Here is a 17,940-nt window from a genome sequence, read left to right on the forward strand (position 1 = left end):
CTCTCTCTCTCTCTCCTCTCTCTTTAAAAAAAAAAAGAAAAAAAAACACATATGTATTCTCTTACAGCTGTAGGTGAGAGGACCCATGTGTTGGCAGGGTTGATTCCTTCCAGAAGTTTTGAGGGGAGAGTTCATTTTCTTGCCTTTTTCAGCTTTGAGTAGCTGTGGCTACCTGTGTTCCTTGGTTTTGGGCCCTTTTCCCCATCTTCAAAGGGCACTGCTTCAGTCTTACCTTCTGCCATCGTTATCACCTGCTCCTTTGGCCCTTCCTGTGTTTTTTTCAGAATGACCTTCCTGACTCTATCAGACCCATCAGCTAATCCAGGACCATCTACCTCTTTCAAAATCCCTAACATCTGTAGTCTCTTTTGCTATGTGAGATAACTGATGTTCACAGATCCTGAAGATTAGGACACAGACATCTCTGGGGAATTATCACCCAACCTGCCACAGCCAGTGGTGAGCACTATTAGAATTAAAATAGGATGTCCCGATAGGACGATAGGACAACTAAAGTACTATTCAGGTTGAGTGGACAGGGAAGGCCTCTCTGGAATCCAAATGACAGGAAAGAACCAGAGGGCTGAGGGCAGGGTGGAGAACATTCCATCCAGGCAGAGGAAATAGCTAGGGAGAAACTCTACAGCAGAAGCTTGGTGTGTCAATGGCTTTTCAAGAATGAGAAAACTGTAAGCCCCATCCTGTCTCTTGGAATCTTTATGGGAACTTTCTCCAAACTTCTGTTCTCAACAGGAACTTCTTTTGTCACAAAACTTGATAGGATACTCCAGGACAGCTGGGAGCACTCACAGGAGGCAGAGAGCCCCTCAGCAACTGCATACCAAGTTCAGAAGACACAGATCCCTAAACAAGAGCTTGTTTTGATTGTGGTTACCAAGATGTTATTGACATGGTTGTTTGCAATTGCACTTTGCAAACTGTGTTAACATAAAACAGGACATTAGGTTATTTCAACTGAAGCAGGAGCTAAAAGAGAAGGGGGTGGCTGTTTGTCCCTCAGGAGGTGTTATGCTGAGATGCTAAGAGACCAGACCAGCTCCTCTTCCTAGGTGTGTGTGAGTGTGTGTGTGCGCGTTTTCTTAGCACATACCTAGCTACTGAATGACCCCACAATGGTGACTTTTCTCCATTTTTTTCCTGAGTCATTCCGATACATTGATTCATTTTCCTTCACTTTGAGCATCACATAGTCCAAGAACAACTAAGACTATGGGTTCCCAGGTTTACATGCAATCAACAAACATAGGTGAAGAATCTAATATAAATGGCCTGGAGGGCACACCTATATTTTTACATACAGCAGGATTGCCATACCTCTATTACAGCTTTCATTTTAATCCTTCTTGAATTTTGCCTCCTGCATTAAAGGATGAGTTAAACCTGGTTCCTTCTGCACCCAAACAACCCCCAAAAGAGTGCCTGGCACAGAATATTGGATAATCAATACTCACTTATACTCACTTTTTTGTTGATGTTTTTCTTCAATAAAGAACTCCCAAGAATCTAAGGACAGAGAGCCCTGAACGGGGGCTGAGATATACTATATATGCCAGGACAGATTAAAAACTGATGATTCTCACCAGGCACCGTGGCACACACCTATAATTCCAGAGGCCCGGGAGGATGAGGCAGGAGGATGGAGAGTTCAAAGCCAGCCTCAGCTAAAGCAAGGCGCTAAGCAACTCAGTGAGACCCTGTCTCTAAATAAAATACAAAATAGGGCTGGGGATGTGACTCAGTAGTCGAGTGCCCCCTTAGTTCAATCCCCAGTACTCCCTCACCCCCCAAAAAAATCCGATAATTCTCAAAGACTTCTGAAGGAGCAGGATGATCATAGGAAATTATTTCCTAGGAAATTATTTCCAGAAAGGTATGTTAAATATGACCAAACATCTGTTGGAAGATTTGCATACACTTAATAACCTGGTGCTTCCATCAAATTCCAACCTCGGCAATTAAATTGGGCTATCTGAGATACTCGGAGGCTTTATGGTGGCTTGTTAGTCCCTGTCTCCTCCAGCTCTGACTCACACAGCTGGGCCATGGGGGGTTAAAGGTTAAGCCTCTGCTCTCTCTCCAGCTCCCCGGATGACTGCCCGGCAACCTAAGTGGAATGACTTCATCAGAAGGAAGGCTCAGAAGCAAGTTCTAAGACAAAAGGTGATCTGGAAAGTTAAGGTGGTGATTTTCACATTTAAATAAAAACCGACATACTCTAAGAGCCTAATATGTAATGGTGGTAATTATAAGGCCATAAACATATCCCACATACAGCAAAGGAGGCCTAGTTGGAAAAATTACTAGCCAAATACTGGATACCTATTAAGGAAGGGGGTAGCTGCTTCCTTTGCCTGAAATCCAGGACGATATGTTATTTCCCCCCAACATCCAAGAACATATAACTGTTTGGTTCCCAAGCGTGATATATTTTATAGCTTGCAAAACCTGATAAGACTGCCCCAGAGTCCAAGTGGATGTGTCTGTTCTAAGTCCAGAGACATCTCATACTTTCGGGTTTCCCATCCCAGTCACACAGTGCCTTCATTGTGAGATTTCCTAGTGAACTTTATCCCAGGAGCAGTTTAAATTGCCCCCCTCCCATATTGGGGAGCTGAACCCAGACCTGGTGCATGCTAGGCAAGTGCTCTCCCATTGAGCTACATCTCAGATCCCAGGAGCAGTGTAGAAGCTGTAAGTGATGCAATGTACCTAGATAGAAGTTCAGTATTTCACTGCATAATCATTGCCACTACATTAAAGTATATTCACGAATATTCCATGCATACTAACCTTGTACCAAAGACAGTTTAATAATTAATTATTTTAAAGTACACCAGCACGATTAAAAAAAAATCAGCAGCTTCAAATAATGGTCACACCCCTCTTTTTTACAACAACAACAAATTGGCATAAAATCCGTGACAATTATGCAGTGGAATATGGTTTTTAAAAAATCAGACTAAGCCGGGGGCAGTAGCACACACCTGTAATCCCATTGTTTTGGAGGTGGAGGCAGAAGGATCGTGAGTTCAAAGCCAGTATCAGTAAAAAAGCAAGGCGCTAAGAAACTCAGTGAGACTTTATTTAAAGTACAAAATGGGGCTGGAGATGTGGCTTAGTGGCCGAGTGCCCCAGAGTACAATCCCCAGTACAGGCCCCCCCCCAAAAAAAAATCAGAATAAGATCTCTTGTCTGTGCTTGGTGGAAGAGTCAGATGCTAAGCAGTGGCTCCTACTGTAAAACGCTGTTCTGCACCCTCAGGGTCTGGGTCACCCCGACATTAGGTGCACACTCTGGGAGAGGTCCAGAGATGACATCTGCCTCACCCCTGGGCAGGGCTCGGCCCAGGAGTAGACAGAACAAGGAGCCTGAGGGGCCCCACCTGGGAGACAAAGGAAGACAGGCTTCCTTAAAACTCAGCTCACCATGGTTTCTAAATCCTATAAAGATCTTTTGATAAGCACAGTTCCAATAAGTTAAAGGTCGAGCTTAACGTAAAGGTTAAACACGTACTGCCATTTCAGCTACCAGTTCTGGGCACTCATTCATTTTTTTATATTCCAGGAGCTTCCCAAATTACAGGTGGAAGTCCCCCTTCCTCCACCTAAGAGGGTCATGCCCTCCAGTCTTTAGGTCAGCGAAGGGGTGGGCCGGGAGGCAACGATCAGGAAAATCCTTGCGCCTGGGGGATGCGGGTGTCCCCTTCCTGCGTTACCAGAAGGCAGGGCTTAGGGGAAGAGCTCGCGGAGGACGCGGGCCTCGGACTCCAGTCCCAGCTCCGTGTGGTGCACACAAGGGCTTTATTTAGGACCACAGAGACCCGAATGTCCTCGGTCCAGGTTCCGTAGCACAACAGCGACGCAGCAGCAGACTCTTCACGGTCCCCGGGTCGCCAGGAGCCCTGGGAGGGCCGCGAGGGGGCGCGCAGTGGCCGCCCCGCCCGCCTCAGGTGGGGCCGCCACGCCTACTCCACCGCATCCTGCTTCGGCTCCGCCCATCCGGCGGCTTGGCCACGCCCACCCGGCGCAATCCCATTGGCCTTCGTGGAGGCTGGCCCGCCCACCCTCACCCACCCCACCTTGGGCCCGCCCACCGCCTGCCAGGCCACGCCCTCCAGGCCGCCCCAGGTGGGGCCGCCCCGCCCACCGGCCCCGCGGCCCCGCCCGCTCCGCGGCCTCAGGTGGGGCCACCCGGCCCGCCCCGCCTGCCCCGGCCGCGTCTGGCCGCTGCTCCTCCGCTCCCCGCGCGCGGCGGTGCAGCAACTTTTGACGTTTTGTCAGTGGGGACCCGGGCGAGCCCTCTTGGGCCGACGGCGGTGGCCGCAGCCGACCCTCGAGGGGCCCTCGGTCGCGCCCCGCTGCTCCCGCCGCCCCGGGTCTGGCGGCCACGAGGCCCCGCCGCGTCCTCCCGCGCTCGCTCCCCCGTCCGGAGGCTGCAGCCATGTCGCGGGGGCCCGAGGAGGTGAACCGGCTCACCGAGAACACCTACCGGGTGAGCCTGGGGCGCCGGGCGCGGGGTTGGAGGCCTCGGTCCCTGGGGGAGGGGGCGGTTCTCCAGGTCCCGAGTGCGGAGGCCCCGGGCGCAGGGGTTCGAGGCCGAGGGCGGGAGGCTGGGAGGCCCTGGGACTCCGGGGGGGAAACCGGAGTTGGGGGTTCGAGACCGGGAAGGGGAGCCTCGCCGGCAGCTGGCAATTAATTGTCACCAGGGAAAGGTCGGGATTTTCACCATCGGGGTAAGGAGGGGGACTTTCGCGGGAAGGCCCTCCCCTGCCCGAGCCGGAGACGCCCAGCGAGCCACACGTTTCACAGCCGACGTGTTTGGGGGAAGCTGGGCCGGCGGGGAGAGGCCGAGCGGGCTCTGGGCCCCGTGCCCCTCCCAGCTTCTCCTTGGAATCAGTGACCGCGCTGGCCTGGCTGGGCTGCAGCCCTCCGAGGCCGGAGAGACGTGCTCGAGTTTCCTCCGAGAAAAGAAAGCGCACAGGAATGTAGGGGGGAACTCCCCTGTAATTAGCCATCGCCAGGTGAGCCGAGCTCCCCGCCGGAGCCTCGCAGGGGGCTCGGGGAATTTTCTGGTTCGGTGGCGAGTTTGCTCTGGGAAGCCTCGAAACGCCCTCCCCTTTGCACCTTTCCTACGCAGCTTTAGGTTGAACTTGGCTTTAATACATTCGTGGTTTTGTGAGGTTATTGCAGCACCGAGGAGTTAATAAAATTGACATAACTTTAAGGAGCGCTGGAAGGTCCGTCTCTTGCATGTTGGCGAGAGAGAATTTTCCCAGAAACAAGACATGGGATTAGTGGCCAGTTTAGTAAGTTTTAAGTCCTAATAAATGAATTCCAGTTGAAATAAGATATGCGTTTAATCATCTGCTATTAATAGAATACAAAACAACTTTTGTTTTAATTCTGCTTAGGCTCCTTGCACCCTTGAGACTTTGAAGTTCTCTGAATTCATTTGTAGCCATGTGTACATGGCTTTGCTCATTTTGTAGATTTCTTTTAATCTTAAAACTGAGTCTTTAAATTTGTAAGGACTGAGTGAGTTCCTGTAATCAGAGGAGTTTATTGACCTTTGTTGGGTAAGGGTCTAAAAACAGCATGAAAATATTTTCATAATCTAGCCATTGAAGGCCCCCAAATTATCAGTTCTGTTCATCGGAATACATAAAGTGTATACCGTATCATGTGAAATATTACTTTATAGGTAGACAGAGTAGACTGTTGACACAGCATTTGGGGGTCAGGAACTGTGACCAAAAACTGTTCCTGCTAGTGTGTTTCCTTAATAGAAGGCAATTTCTAGAAATGCCAGAAATTTGGATGTTTAAATGCTTATGTTTGTATTGAGATTGTTAACATTTAAATGACCCCAAAGATGTCTAGGCAGGAGGTGTGGGGTGCTGACAGAGAGTAAATAAGACATTCTTAGATTGGGGAGTCATCACTACTCTGATTATAGTTAAGAAAAAATTGTATGTGACTGAAATGCAGATCACTACAAATTATGTGTGGATTCTTTAAGTATTCGCTGGAGTTCAAAAACACATGAATATTGAAGTTCTCCAATGTAGGCCTGTTTTTCCAGTCTGAAATGAGAATATCAACTTTAGACAAGCAATCAGATATTCAGGGTAAACTCTTCTCTCTCCCTTCTGACTGACTGACTGCAGGAGTCTTAAGAGGGGTTGTATTCAAGCGAATTACAGAGTCACAAATGTCAACAATTTTGGCAAGTCATATACCCATGGAACTGGGACAGAAGGAAAAAGTGTGGATTTCATTGTTTTGGTTATCCAAATTTGTAATCATAAAACAGTGTAAGTCATTTTCAGATTTTGAAAGGTTATAATATACTGAAGATCAGAGACCACTACTTTATTGCTTTCTATTCCTAGGTGCCTTAAAGCACACCCCAAACTCACTAAATATTGATTGATTTTAATCACCTTTTCCTTATTAATATGTTGGGATCAGGCTTTTTCATGTTGAGGTGATGGGGAAAGAATTTGCAGAACCAGAAAACAGGTTTACATAATCATTTCAGTAAAGGCTGCTAGCCCTTGGTTTGGCTATGATGAATACACAGTGAAGTTTTACCTCCACAGGTCTGATTAGAAACCTGAAAAGCCTTTTGCCTCCTCCTCATTGAGTTCTTCCCCAGGCCCCACCCACAGTGATGGAGGCTAAAAGCAAGCATAGTATGACAAAATTCTACTGACAATATTGGTGACTCTCATTCTTATAAAAACAGATTTCCTTTATGTTACCTAGCAACCTGCAATATTTTACTAATAGAAACACAGCCTAACCAGGTGTGATTGCAAAAGCCACCTGCAACTGAGATTTTTTTTTTAATACTCAAATTTCTTTGAAATAAAGGAATAAATTCTTTAGAGAAAAGGGAGGTTTATAAAGTAGTGTGATCCTCTATATGCAGTATCAAATATCCTTTAATACATATTTAAACATTTGCTGAGTTTTCTAAAATATGTACTTAGACAAATTATTACTGGCAATCCATGCTAACTCCCTGGACGGCATACATTTTACAACTTCATAAACAAATGACATGATAATAAGCCTCAAAATATCAAATAATCTTGCTGTTGCCAATTAAGAGTTTGGCCAAAGATCCCGCCTCTTCCCACACTTTAGTCCATAGTATGCCCATAATTTTCCCTCAAAAGCTTGCTTGTGATTTTTACATGGTTTTCTGATGAGTACATGCTTTAGTGGGAGAGGAAGAAGTCAAGTTCAAACAAACCTTTAATTAAGAGTAGCCACAACCTTCCTAGAAGTTAGAACTGTTCGTGTCTTAGGAAGTTGATGGAGGCCCCGTGTGGTGTCATCTAGGGATGTCCTGCCTACATAAATCTTGCTAAACAGTTGACTGCAGGAGGAAAATGACAAGGAGGGACAGGGACACAGAAGACTCAATGTCACCTTCTCAAGGAGGCTTGTTCAAACAACTTTAAATTTGCTGACAGCGCTCTCAATCTCAACTTGGGCTACTTTACCTTTCCTCCCATAAAACTTCCTACTCAGTATCCTAAGTGATATATTTTCTGTGTTTTTTCATCTCTTTCCTCCTCAACTGGACTGAGCTCAACAAGGCGAGGAACTTTGTTTTATTGTTTTCCTTATGCCTAAAACCGTTCCTGGTGCACAGTAGGTGTGCATGATTGTTGAGTAAATACACACTTAATTTATTGAACACCTAATCCTGTGCCATGCTCCCTGCTCCCACCCTTGATCATGTTCATAGAGCATCTTGTTGCTAAAAATATATCCACCCATGAGGTGGACGTTCATGAATTATGTGTATTTACTTGTCATTTTTAGATGAAAAACTAAGGCCTAGAATCTATTACCGGCTTCCACATTGGTCTCCAAATAGTAATTTAATTTGTAGTTTCTAGTGATCAACAAATGCACAAACCAAATACATTTTTTCCCCAAATATATTTTCTAATTTGGCAATATAAGATGTCACCGGAATTTTTCTGTCATTCTGACAATTCACCTTTGGCATGTTTTGAACAAGCCTTTTGTTAAGAAACAAGTGCTTTTCTTTCACTGGGTAAAGGGAACAATCTATGCATGTGTTTTCCTTGTCTGTTGAATACCTGTCAGGTTGATTTCCAGTGTGAGACAACAACATACAAGTCTGGCATGTAAAACTTTCATGCCTTTCAAGACCCCTCTCTGAGGTGTGCTCATCACTGTAGCTCTACCCACTGCTGGGTATCTTAATCTTTTCCCACAGCCCTACCTTCTTCAGGTGTGCTGAGATAAGATGGGATTGCAGAAGTCCAGATGGCTTGCTCTTGGCTCCATAGGACTGACAGAGTAGAGCCATGTGCTGGGAGCAGGAGGGGGTGCCAGGTATCGGAAGTATTCTGAACAGCCCAGTGCCTTAGCTTTTTGTTTGGTAAAATGAAAGTACAAAGCAAACAATAGATTTTTTTCTTCTGATTTTTTTTTTTTCCCCTAATGGGAAAGAGGTTTTTTTGAACTCAATAACATTGCCGTGCGGCATCTTTTATTGTGAAACCCAGGGGACCACCTGGACAAGTGACACCTTCCATGGGTTTCAGGTAGCTTTTGAGTTCACATTTGTGACATTATTCCAGAAGTCACTAGCCTTATAAAGACCTATACATTATGGAAAACTATTGTCTCCGGAATTGCCCCGAGTTCGTTTTCTTCATTCCGAGTGGCCATTTATTCTGCAGTCCAACAGCAGAAAATAGCCGGGCCAGCCTCAGCAGCTAAGCGGGGCCCTGAGCAACTTATCGAGACACTGTCTCAAAATCACTGTAAAGCACTTCTGAGGTCAATCCCTAGTACAAAAAAAAAAAAAAATTAAAAATTTTTATAAAAAATACTTAGCTTTAGTAGAAAGTGCCAGGCAGTTTTCCAAAGTGGTAGCACCAGCTGACATTCCCACCAGCAGTGTATGAGTGTTCCTATTACTGTGCATCTTGCTGGCAAGTGATATTGCCCGTCCTTTTATTAATTTTTTGCCATTCTGGTGGGTATGTGCAAATAAAATTTTAAAATTCAAGACCAGAGTTATTTGCTCCAGGCCTCCTGACTGATTATCTGTTTCTCTGTAGGATGCCTACAACCTAAACAGGAGCCCCTTAGGGGACACTTTATGTCAGAGACAGGATCATGACCTAGGGGTTTGGATCTCCGAGAGGCCATACAGCTGTAGTGGTATTCCCTAAGGTAAAACATGAATCTCAGTATATTCAGTTCTAAAACTATCATAGTTGCACATATCAAAGAGTTTATTATGGAAAGAATGTTGAGGGTATAGACGAGCCCTGTTTAGACAAACTGGAATGCTTGGGTGGAGTGCAGCACTTATAGTTAATTAATTTTCTTGCTAATTGAGTATTAGTGAAAGCCCCCCCCTCTCTCTGTCACACACACACACACACACACACACACACACACACACACACAAGATTTAACTCTGTTGCTCTACCACTGATCTACACCCCCAGCCCCTTTTATTTTTCATTTTGAGACAGGGTCTCACTAACTTGCTGAGGCTAGCCTCAAACTTGAATCCTCCTGCCTCAGCCTCCCAAGTCACTGGGAGTAAAGGCATATGCCTCCACACCCAGCCTTTCCCTTTCTTTTTATGTAACTTTTCTTGGAAATATATGAACTTTATTGTTAGGGGCACAGTAGGCTAGTATTTTTAAAAGATTTCAGTTTAGTTAGATTTCAGGGCTAAAACAAATGTTATTTTTAATTTCTCCCCAGTTACATTGTAGCTGTATGTACTTGAGAAATCTCCAAGTGATACCTTTCAGCATTTCCCAGTTGATTCAAATGTATCTGTGTGTATATTTCATCTTGGAGGCTTTTTGTTGTTTATGGTACTGGGGACCACTCCACCACTAAGGTGTACCCCCAGTTTTCAGTACTTATTTCCACTCCAGTCAGTATTTGGTGCTTCATCATTCTGATGACTCCACAGTTCTCTGTTTCTCATCATAATTTATTGATTGAGCCCCTGTTGTTGGACATAGGTTGTTGCCAGGACTTTGCTGGTAAAGCACTGCAGTGGGCATTTGCGAAGGTAAAGCTTTGCCCAAATCCATGATGTTTCTGAAAGCTAAATTCCCAAGAGGGAGGCTGGGTCAAAGGGTGGATCGTTGCAAAATGCCCTCCAGAAAATACACACCAAATTATGCTGTAGCCTGCATTATGGGAGAGCGCACCTTTCCCTGACCCCAACCAGTCAAGTAGGTCTTTTAAAACTACTTCCTTTTTTAAATAACCCACAGTAGGTGCGTGAGCTTACAGTAGTAAAGCATGTTTAGCTCTGCTGAGATAGGGACATTGTCCAGAGTGCCAGAGATATTCCACAAGCTTTAGGCATATTTCCCCATAAACTTAAAACTTGTGGGATGTGTTCAAGTAATTACAGCTCTGTGACCCATCGGACCTATGTCCTTCTGTCCTTATTTTCCTCTGCCTTGGTTTTATACTTTTATTTGTTTTCCTGACCTTGAGTCTCTTTCTGACTTATCAAGTTAGTGATTATGTTCAGCCTCTAACAGTTGCTGCAAATCTTTGTGGATAAAGGTGAGGCTCATGTATATGAGATAAAATGTTGCTGTTTTCTCTTTCAAAGATAAATGAAAAATGTTACTAGAATGAGTTCCCAAACCAGGGAGAAATAGATGTTCACTGCTCAGAGATCCATGCCTTTCAGGCAGCCTGCCAGGCTGAGTGGTTTGGACAGAGCAGCAGGGGTCAAGATGCCCTCCTGTGTTTTGTTGCTTAAACTGTTTATATGGTGCTTTGGAGGTTAAAAAGTCCCCAGGCAATAACAATTCCTTCACTAAAAATCTCAATGGCCAGCAAGTTAACTGGAGGAAGGAGATTTGTAGTTTTTAAGGAGGCTCTGCCTTGTAAAGTGTTTACATTTTTTAATGTTGAAGAGTCACTTTTACAATGCTTAACTGAAAAGAAGCAGCAAGGGCTATATAGTCCATTTACTAAGGTAAAATTACCATTTTCTACCTCTGTTTGCAAGTTGACCTTTTAAAGTTAAAAAGTTTTAATGGTTTTTCTCTTAATTTTCACATACAGGAATACTTTTTAACACTTACTAACCTGAGATTATAAATGCAATAGAAAACTATCTCAAAAGAATTAAACCATTCAGATTTCAATTCTTAAAACTTGTTTTAAGAAGCTTATTCCTATTGTTGCAAACAGCTGATCACCTTCAAGGTGCAGCTGTGTCCTACAAAGGTATAAAACTGGTGATAACAAACTGTCAAGGAAGTCCACCTGATTAGAGCAAAGTACCTGCATAGATGCACTGAGGGGGAGAGGGGATCAGAACGATGACCAGCCCAACACCAGCCATCGTAAGTGCAGAGTTGACCGTGTGAGTTATGGGGAGAGATGAGGGGTACAGCAGACAGCCCTATCGCTGTCACATGCCTGTCAGATACAGGTGCTCAAGACTTAAGGTAATAAACCAATCCACTCTGGCTACAGAAATTCAAATGACAAATCAGGAAAATTATATTGATAATTCCTAAGTGTTGTGATAATGACGATGATATAAGACTTTGATGATTGGATTGAGGATGCTGTTTAGTGGCCATGCATTTGCATGACATTCATGAGGCCCTAAGTTCTATCCCCAGCACCACAGAGAAAGAGAGAGATTTAGGTCAATTATTCTCTGAACAGCTTGAGGTGCTGAGGTGCAGGACATGAACCAGGTCTTGACAGTACACTGTTTATCTCTAAGCATGTAAACATGTGAAACCTTGTTTCTATTAGAGTATTCCCTCTGACTGTTAATGTTCTTTGAGAAGATTTCTGCAGCCAACCAATCCATCCCCTTTTAGCCTAGATTTGAGGGTAGTTAATAAGTCATTCTCTTCCATTTGATCTTGTGCTTCTGTTTTCTTGTCTGTAAATAAGGATGATAATAGTATCTACTCACGAGGTTCATACTCATGAGGATTAAACATGGTAATGCATGAAAGCTTTTAAAACAGTGTCCAACACATAGTAGGTGTTCAGTTAGTGTTCCTATTGGTAGCTTGAGTCTACTGGACTGTAACTGTCATACAAGCATTGATTTTCATGTTTATTCACAGCCTTCCTCAGTATTTAAAAGGCTGACACGTAGGTGGAGCTGAATAAATATTTGATAAGAGTGGTGTTGAAATTATTGGCACTTGTTTTTCTCTCAATGAGCTGTATGCTCCTTCAGGGTTTTTTAATTCCCTCATGAGGCTGGTGCATAGTAAGAACTCAAAAATATTTGTGGGATAAATACTGAAGATCTGTGTCCCTCACACAGCTGTGACTAAAACCATCACCTGCTCCTTAGCATGTGGGATTGAGACAGCACTACTAACAACAGTGGCCCTGGTATGAGCACCTGTTATGTGTGTCCTGAGCATACCACCAACATTCATTCTTTCTGCAACTGTTTTCTGGAGCACCACAGCTGTGCCAGGCCCTGTGGTCACTGGAGAACCGACCAACAGACTGGCCTTCTGAGGTCATCACCAATGGTGGCACAGCTACCAGAGTTTAGCCCCGCCAGTCCTCCCCCTCCGCCTGCCTGGAGTCATGGATTACGCTCCCCTGGCCCCAGCCCAGAGTTGTCCTGCCTTTGCCAGTTCATTTCTTGGGAGTTTGTTCTCATATTGGAAGAAAGGAGGAAAGGATTAAGAGATGTGAAGATGGAGTTTCAGAGAGGATTTTTTTAGGTATTTTGTAAGAAGCCTTTGGAACATTGGATATATAAAAGAAGTAGAGGAGAGATAAAAAGTATATTTTTTAGAAATTTTAATTCTCTTTACTGGAATCTAAGAAATATAAAGATCTTGAACTGTCGTTAAATTATTTGGGGTTTTTGAACAATAATTTTCACATTGCAGGGGCTGTGATCTTAGTGTAGAGCAGAATGATTCTTCTCAGGTGGAAGTTCACTGGAATTCTTCTAGATACTACCATATAAGAATGGGGTTGGGGGCTGAGGCTGTAGCTCAGCGGTAGAGCACTTGTCTAGCATGTGTGAGGCCCTGGGTTCAATCCCCAGCACCACATAAAAAGCTAAATAAACAAAATAAAGGTATTGTGTCTGTCTGCAACTAAAAATATTTTTAAATTTTTTTAAAAGAAGAATGGGGTTAGGAAGGAACTAGTGAGCTTCACAGAAAAATGGCATTTGCTGTATGAAGTCAATGTACTTTGGTTTGATAAAGTTCCAGTGTCCTATTTAGTACTTTGGGGCTTTCTAAACAAATGCAGCCCCAGGCATGAATTGGGCTCTCCTGCAAATCCATTCTTGCTTTTTTATCCCAGGATGCACTTTTTAAAAACAAAAACTAGGCAGGTAAGAACCCCTAACCAAATGGTGGAGCATACTTCAAGGCATATATCCATTGGCGGCTGTTTTAAATCCAGCATCAAATCAATTTTTGTTTTTAATATATGCCATTTACATAATTAAGGTTACATATTTCTAAGTGATATTCAAGTAATATTAAAGATGTTTGCATTTCTTATTTTTCCCACATCAACCTGAATTGCCGTGGTATTTATCACATACCTGTCTCCCTATTCGACTATACACTTTGAGGGCTGAGCTGTCACCTCATTTATCTCAATGTTTTCTAGGCTCAATTGTGGGCAGATGATGCACAAGTGTGTGTGTGTGTGTGTGTGTGTGTGTGTACATATATATATATATATATATATATATTTTTTTTTTTTTTTGGTACCAGGGATTGAACCACTGAGCCACCTCCACAGCCCTTTTTTTAAAATTTATTTTATTTTGAGACCAGGTCTTCTCACTAAGTTGCTTAGAGCCTCACTAAATTGCTGAAATTGACTTGGAACTTGGAATCCTCTTGCCTCAGTCTCCTGAGCCACTGGGATTACAGGCATGCACCACTATATCTGGCTACATTTTTAGTTTTTGTTTGGTTGGTTTTGGTGATGCTGGGGATTGAACCCAGGGCCTTTTGCCTTTGAGACAAGCACTCTACTAACTGAACTACATCCCCAGCCCAGCATTTATAGTTTTTCTCGTTGCTTCAATAGCCCAAATGTGAGAAGGATTTTACAGAGCTAGTGGAATGAGACTTAAATACATGTGTTTTCTAGTACTTATCCTGATTCATTTGTTCAGTGTGTGTCTCTCTCAAATACCAGAAAAGAGAGACATTGTCAGATCCTGGTTGCAGTGTTACTTTTAGAATTTAAAGTTACATTCTGAGGTAGTCATCCTGGTACCACAATTTAGAACAGGAATGATCATGTTTCTATTCTTTCAAATAAAAACATATGCCTCTATCAACCAAGCAAAAATGGTTACAGCTCTTATCATAATTGGAATCTCAAGAAGCAGTGTTTGTTTCAATTTCATAGATACTATTCTCCCTGAAGTTCAGAGTCTGAAAGCTGCTCGAGTTCTGGGGTAGGGTTTCCCGAGGCCAGCACAGGTTAGGCGCTGGTGTGAGCCTGATGCCTTGCTGGCTGCCAAGGCTGGGGGTGCCTGCTGCCAAGGCTGGGGGTGCCTGCTTCCAGCCAGGGGTTTTCCTGCCACCACTACCCCAACCCAGTGTGATCATCTGCACTTAAACTACAAGGAAAAGTGATTTTTAATTCTACCAACAAAAAGTGTAAAACTTTTGTCTAATGTTTAAAATAGAGATTTTCTGGTTGTGAATTGAGTTCAGATCATTTTTTTTCATCAGATGACTGCGAAATCTGAATACCTGTATGTGGTTCTCCCTCCACAATTAAAAAAGTAATTTAAAAATCCATATTTTTATATAATATACTGGCTGGGATCACTCGGACACATAATTTTTGTGAAAGCCTTGAGAGCTTTACCTAAGGGGTGTGAGCCGCAGCAGAACTTCCTGCTCATTTCCATCAGTGTGCTGGGGCTTTTTGTTTGCCTGTATTGGGCTTTAGCTGAACACAATTCTTGATGTCTAAATGAGTAGGGACTAGTTTGTCACAGAAATCTGTTTCTTTAAACAGTGACACAGAATGTTGTGGGCATATGATTGCATCTGGTAATTTATACCTATCTTTTTGGATGATCACACTCGTTCTCCTGGTCGGTTCTTAGGGAGCTCAGGACCTCATAGGTGCACCCATGACTCAGAACATTCTTCTATGAGAGGCTAAGCCCAAAGGCGTATCCGTGCTTCACTGACCACTTGCTCTGAGCTGCTCAGGCTCAGGCCACATCACTAGGAACAGATCCATGTGAACCTGCACAGTCCCCCCTGTTTCTTTCTAGCTGGACCTCTGCACCTGAAGGATCTCTCTTTTTTTTTTTTTTTTCCTTTGCAGTTCTGGGGATTGAACCCAGGGCCTCATGCATGCTAGGCAAATGTTCTGCCCCTGAACTACATCCCCCATCCTTAAGGAGAAACAATTCTGTATAAGACAAAACCTGGATCATGATGAAGGGAAAGGAGGACAATGTTCTAGTCATAGTGAATGTTCGATAGAGAGTTTTCTCTGTGGGCTGAAGATTTCCTATGAAACTTCCCTTTTATAGAATGACGGAGTAAGACCAGGTGCAGTGGCACGTGCCTATAATCCATCCCTGAGACTCAGGTGGCCAAGGCTGGAGGAGCTCAGGATCCAGGCCAGCCTCAGCAACTTAGCAAAACTCCATTTCAAAATAATTTTTAAAGGGGTTGGGGATGTGGCTCAAGCGGTAGTGCACTCCCCTGGCATGCGCGGGGCACTGGATTTGATCCTCAGCACCACATAAAAATAAAATAAAAGATGTTGTGTCCACTGAAAACTAAAAAATAAATATTTAAAAAATTCTCTCTCAAAATAATAATAATAATAATAATAATAATAATAATAATAATAATTTTTTTTAAAGGGCTGGGGGTACAGCTCAGTGGTAGAGCATTCCTGGGTTCAAAAGACAAAAAGAAGGATGCAGTAAGGACTTTTGCTGGAAAAACATGCCAGATTTCTTCCCTAGTCATAGCTGGAAAGACAGCTGGTCCTTAGCAGTTTGATCTCCAAATTCGTGGGTTATCACTTTCTCCTAATGGGTCACATTGATTTTCATCCTGTGAGGGGAGATCGCTGCAGACAGCTGCGTGAGCACAAAACTTTAGAACAATAATACTTTCCATGGGTCCTGAACAGCATTCCCAAAGGATGGCAATGACCTGTGTCTCAAAACATCTGGCTCTTCTGTGTGTGAGCTAGTTAGCCACAACCATTGTGCAAGCTGTCCCACAGCATGAGGATGTGAATCCTTAGCAGTCAAAAGTTGTCTAATTTTTAAAGCTTTATTTTTTTAAAGCTTCATGGAGTTGTAGTTTATGTAACTGTCAAGTTCACCCCTTTTAAGGGTACACATTCTTCATGCCCATTTTCTGTCCTTTCTTACTCCATCTCAGACAACCTCTGATATGTATTTTCTCTATAGATACATCTTTTCTGGAAATTTCATAAATAGTGGTCATGAAGCATGTGATCTTTTGTGATTACTGAGCATAATGGGATTCATCTATGTAGCATGAATTAGTTCCTTTTTATGGCCAAATAATATTCCATCATATGGATATACCATATTTTGTCCACTCACCAGTTGATGGACATTGAGTTGTCTCCAATAACTATTCATGTTTATTTAATTATTTTTTAATGGTACTGGGGATTGAATTCTGGGTCACTCAGCCACTGAAGCCTGAGCCAACCCAAGCCCTTATGTTTTATTTTTAAACAGGGTCTTGCTAAATTGCCCAGGTTGACCTTGAATTCGCAATCCTCCTGCCTCAGCCTCCTGAGTAGTTGGGATTACAGGCATGCACCACCACACCTGGCCCAATAAGGCATTTTTTTTTTTTTTAAGAGAGAGTGAGAGAGGAGAGAGAGAGAGAGATTTTTTAATATTTATTTTTTAGTTCTCGGCAGACACAACATCTTTGTTGGTATGTGGTGCTGAGGATCGAACCCGGGCCGCACGCATGCCAGGCGAGCGTGCTACCGCTGAGCCATATCTCCAGCCCCATTTTTTTTTTTTTTAAGAGCCACTTTATTGCTTAATGTGTGAAAGACGACTTAAATGGCAACTTGGGAAAACATAGAATTTGGAAGCAGACTTCATAAGGAAAGCCCTGCCGTTTTCAGATTTTGTAAGTCTGGGAAGCCTTCGCAGGTGGAGGGCAGAGCCTTGCAGCTTTTATGATACCTCGGATGGGCCTGTTACTTAGCTAACGAAGCTGCGAGCAGTGGCCCCATTACCTCATGCTTGGTCTGCACGGCTATTTTTGGCCCACTGGGCCGAGGTGTCTGTGCAGTGCAGATGAGCTGTGGGGCCGAGGGAAGGCGGTGGCAGGTCCACTGTGGACAGGCCTCTCCGCAGAATACGGTCCCACCCTGGCTGACCCCCGCTGGTGCAGGGGAAGCTGTGGGGGCTGATTTAAGGCCCTTGTCCTTTATTTACATCTAGTTCCTGCTGAGGGAACTGTGTAAACAGTGTCCTATGGGGTGGGAGTGCAGAGCACTTTGAAGGAGGAGAAGCCAGGGTCCCTGAGCTCGAGGGAGGGTCTCAAGAGGTTTTAGGCTGAGGCCAGTGGCCAGCTCGCAGAGATTGAGCCTTCAGGCACCAGAGGAGCAGAGATGCTCCCCTCTGGGAATGAGTGCATCCTGTTGAGGGACAGCTGGAGCCTGGGACTGGGTGGAGAGCACAGCTCTGGCCAGGGCCAGCCAGGACCTTCCTCCTGCCCTGTTGTTAAGAGGACAATCGTCAAACTTGAGGACTGAGGGTAAATCCACCAGGAAACCACCTTTGTCTTTCTCTTCCCTACTTGGATGTTTTCAGACACATGTGCTTTTCTCTTTAATGCAGACAAGGGAA

The 17,940-nt window shown here is 44.1% G+C and overlaps 1 protein-coding gene across 2 annotated transcripts in view; it reads left to right on the forward strand.

Moving 5' to 3' along the window:
- The first annotated feature begins 4,277 nt into the window (after positions 1 to 4,277).
- The window catches only part of Baiap2l1 (BAR/IMD domain containing adaptor protein 2 like 1), an 85,334-nt gene continuing 71,671 nt past the window's right edge, over positions 4,278 to 17,940 (forward strand). Inside the window, exon 1 of one of the 2 annotated variants that reach the window (XM_026404216.2) lies at positions 4,278 to 4,512. In XM_026404216.2, coding sequence (XP_026260001.2) covers positions 4,462 to 4,512 — 51 coding nt within the window. In that variant the 5' untranslated portion in view covers positions 4,278 to 4,461. Of the gene's footprint in view, positions 4,513 to 4,953; positions 5,042 to 17,940 lie in introns of those variants that run through there. The other variant, XM_077802498.1, reaches the window with a different exon arrangement.

Source organism: Urocitellus parryii, chromosome 9, assembly GCF_045843805.1.
Source record: "Urocitellus parryii isolate mUroPar1 chromosome 9, mUroPar1.hap1, whole genome shotgun sequence".
NCBI classification, from domain to species: domain Eukaryota; kingdom Metazoa; phylum Chordata; class Mammalia; order Rodentia; family Sciuridae; genus Urocitellus; species Urocitellus parryii.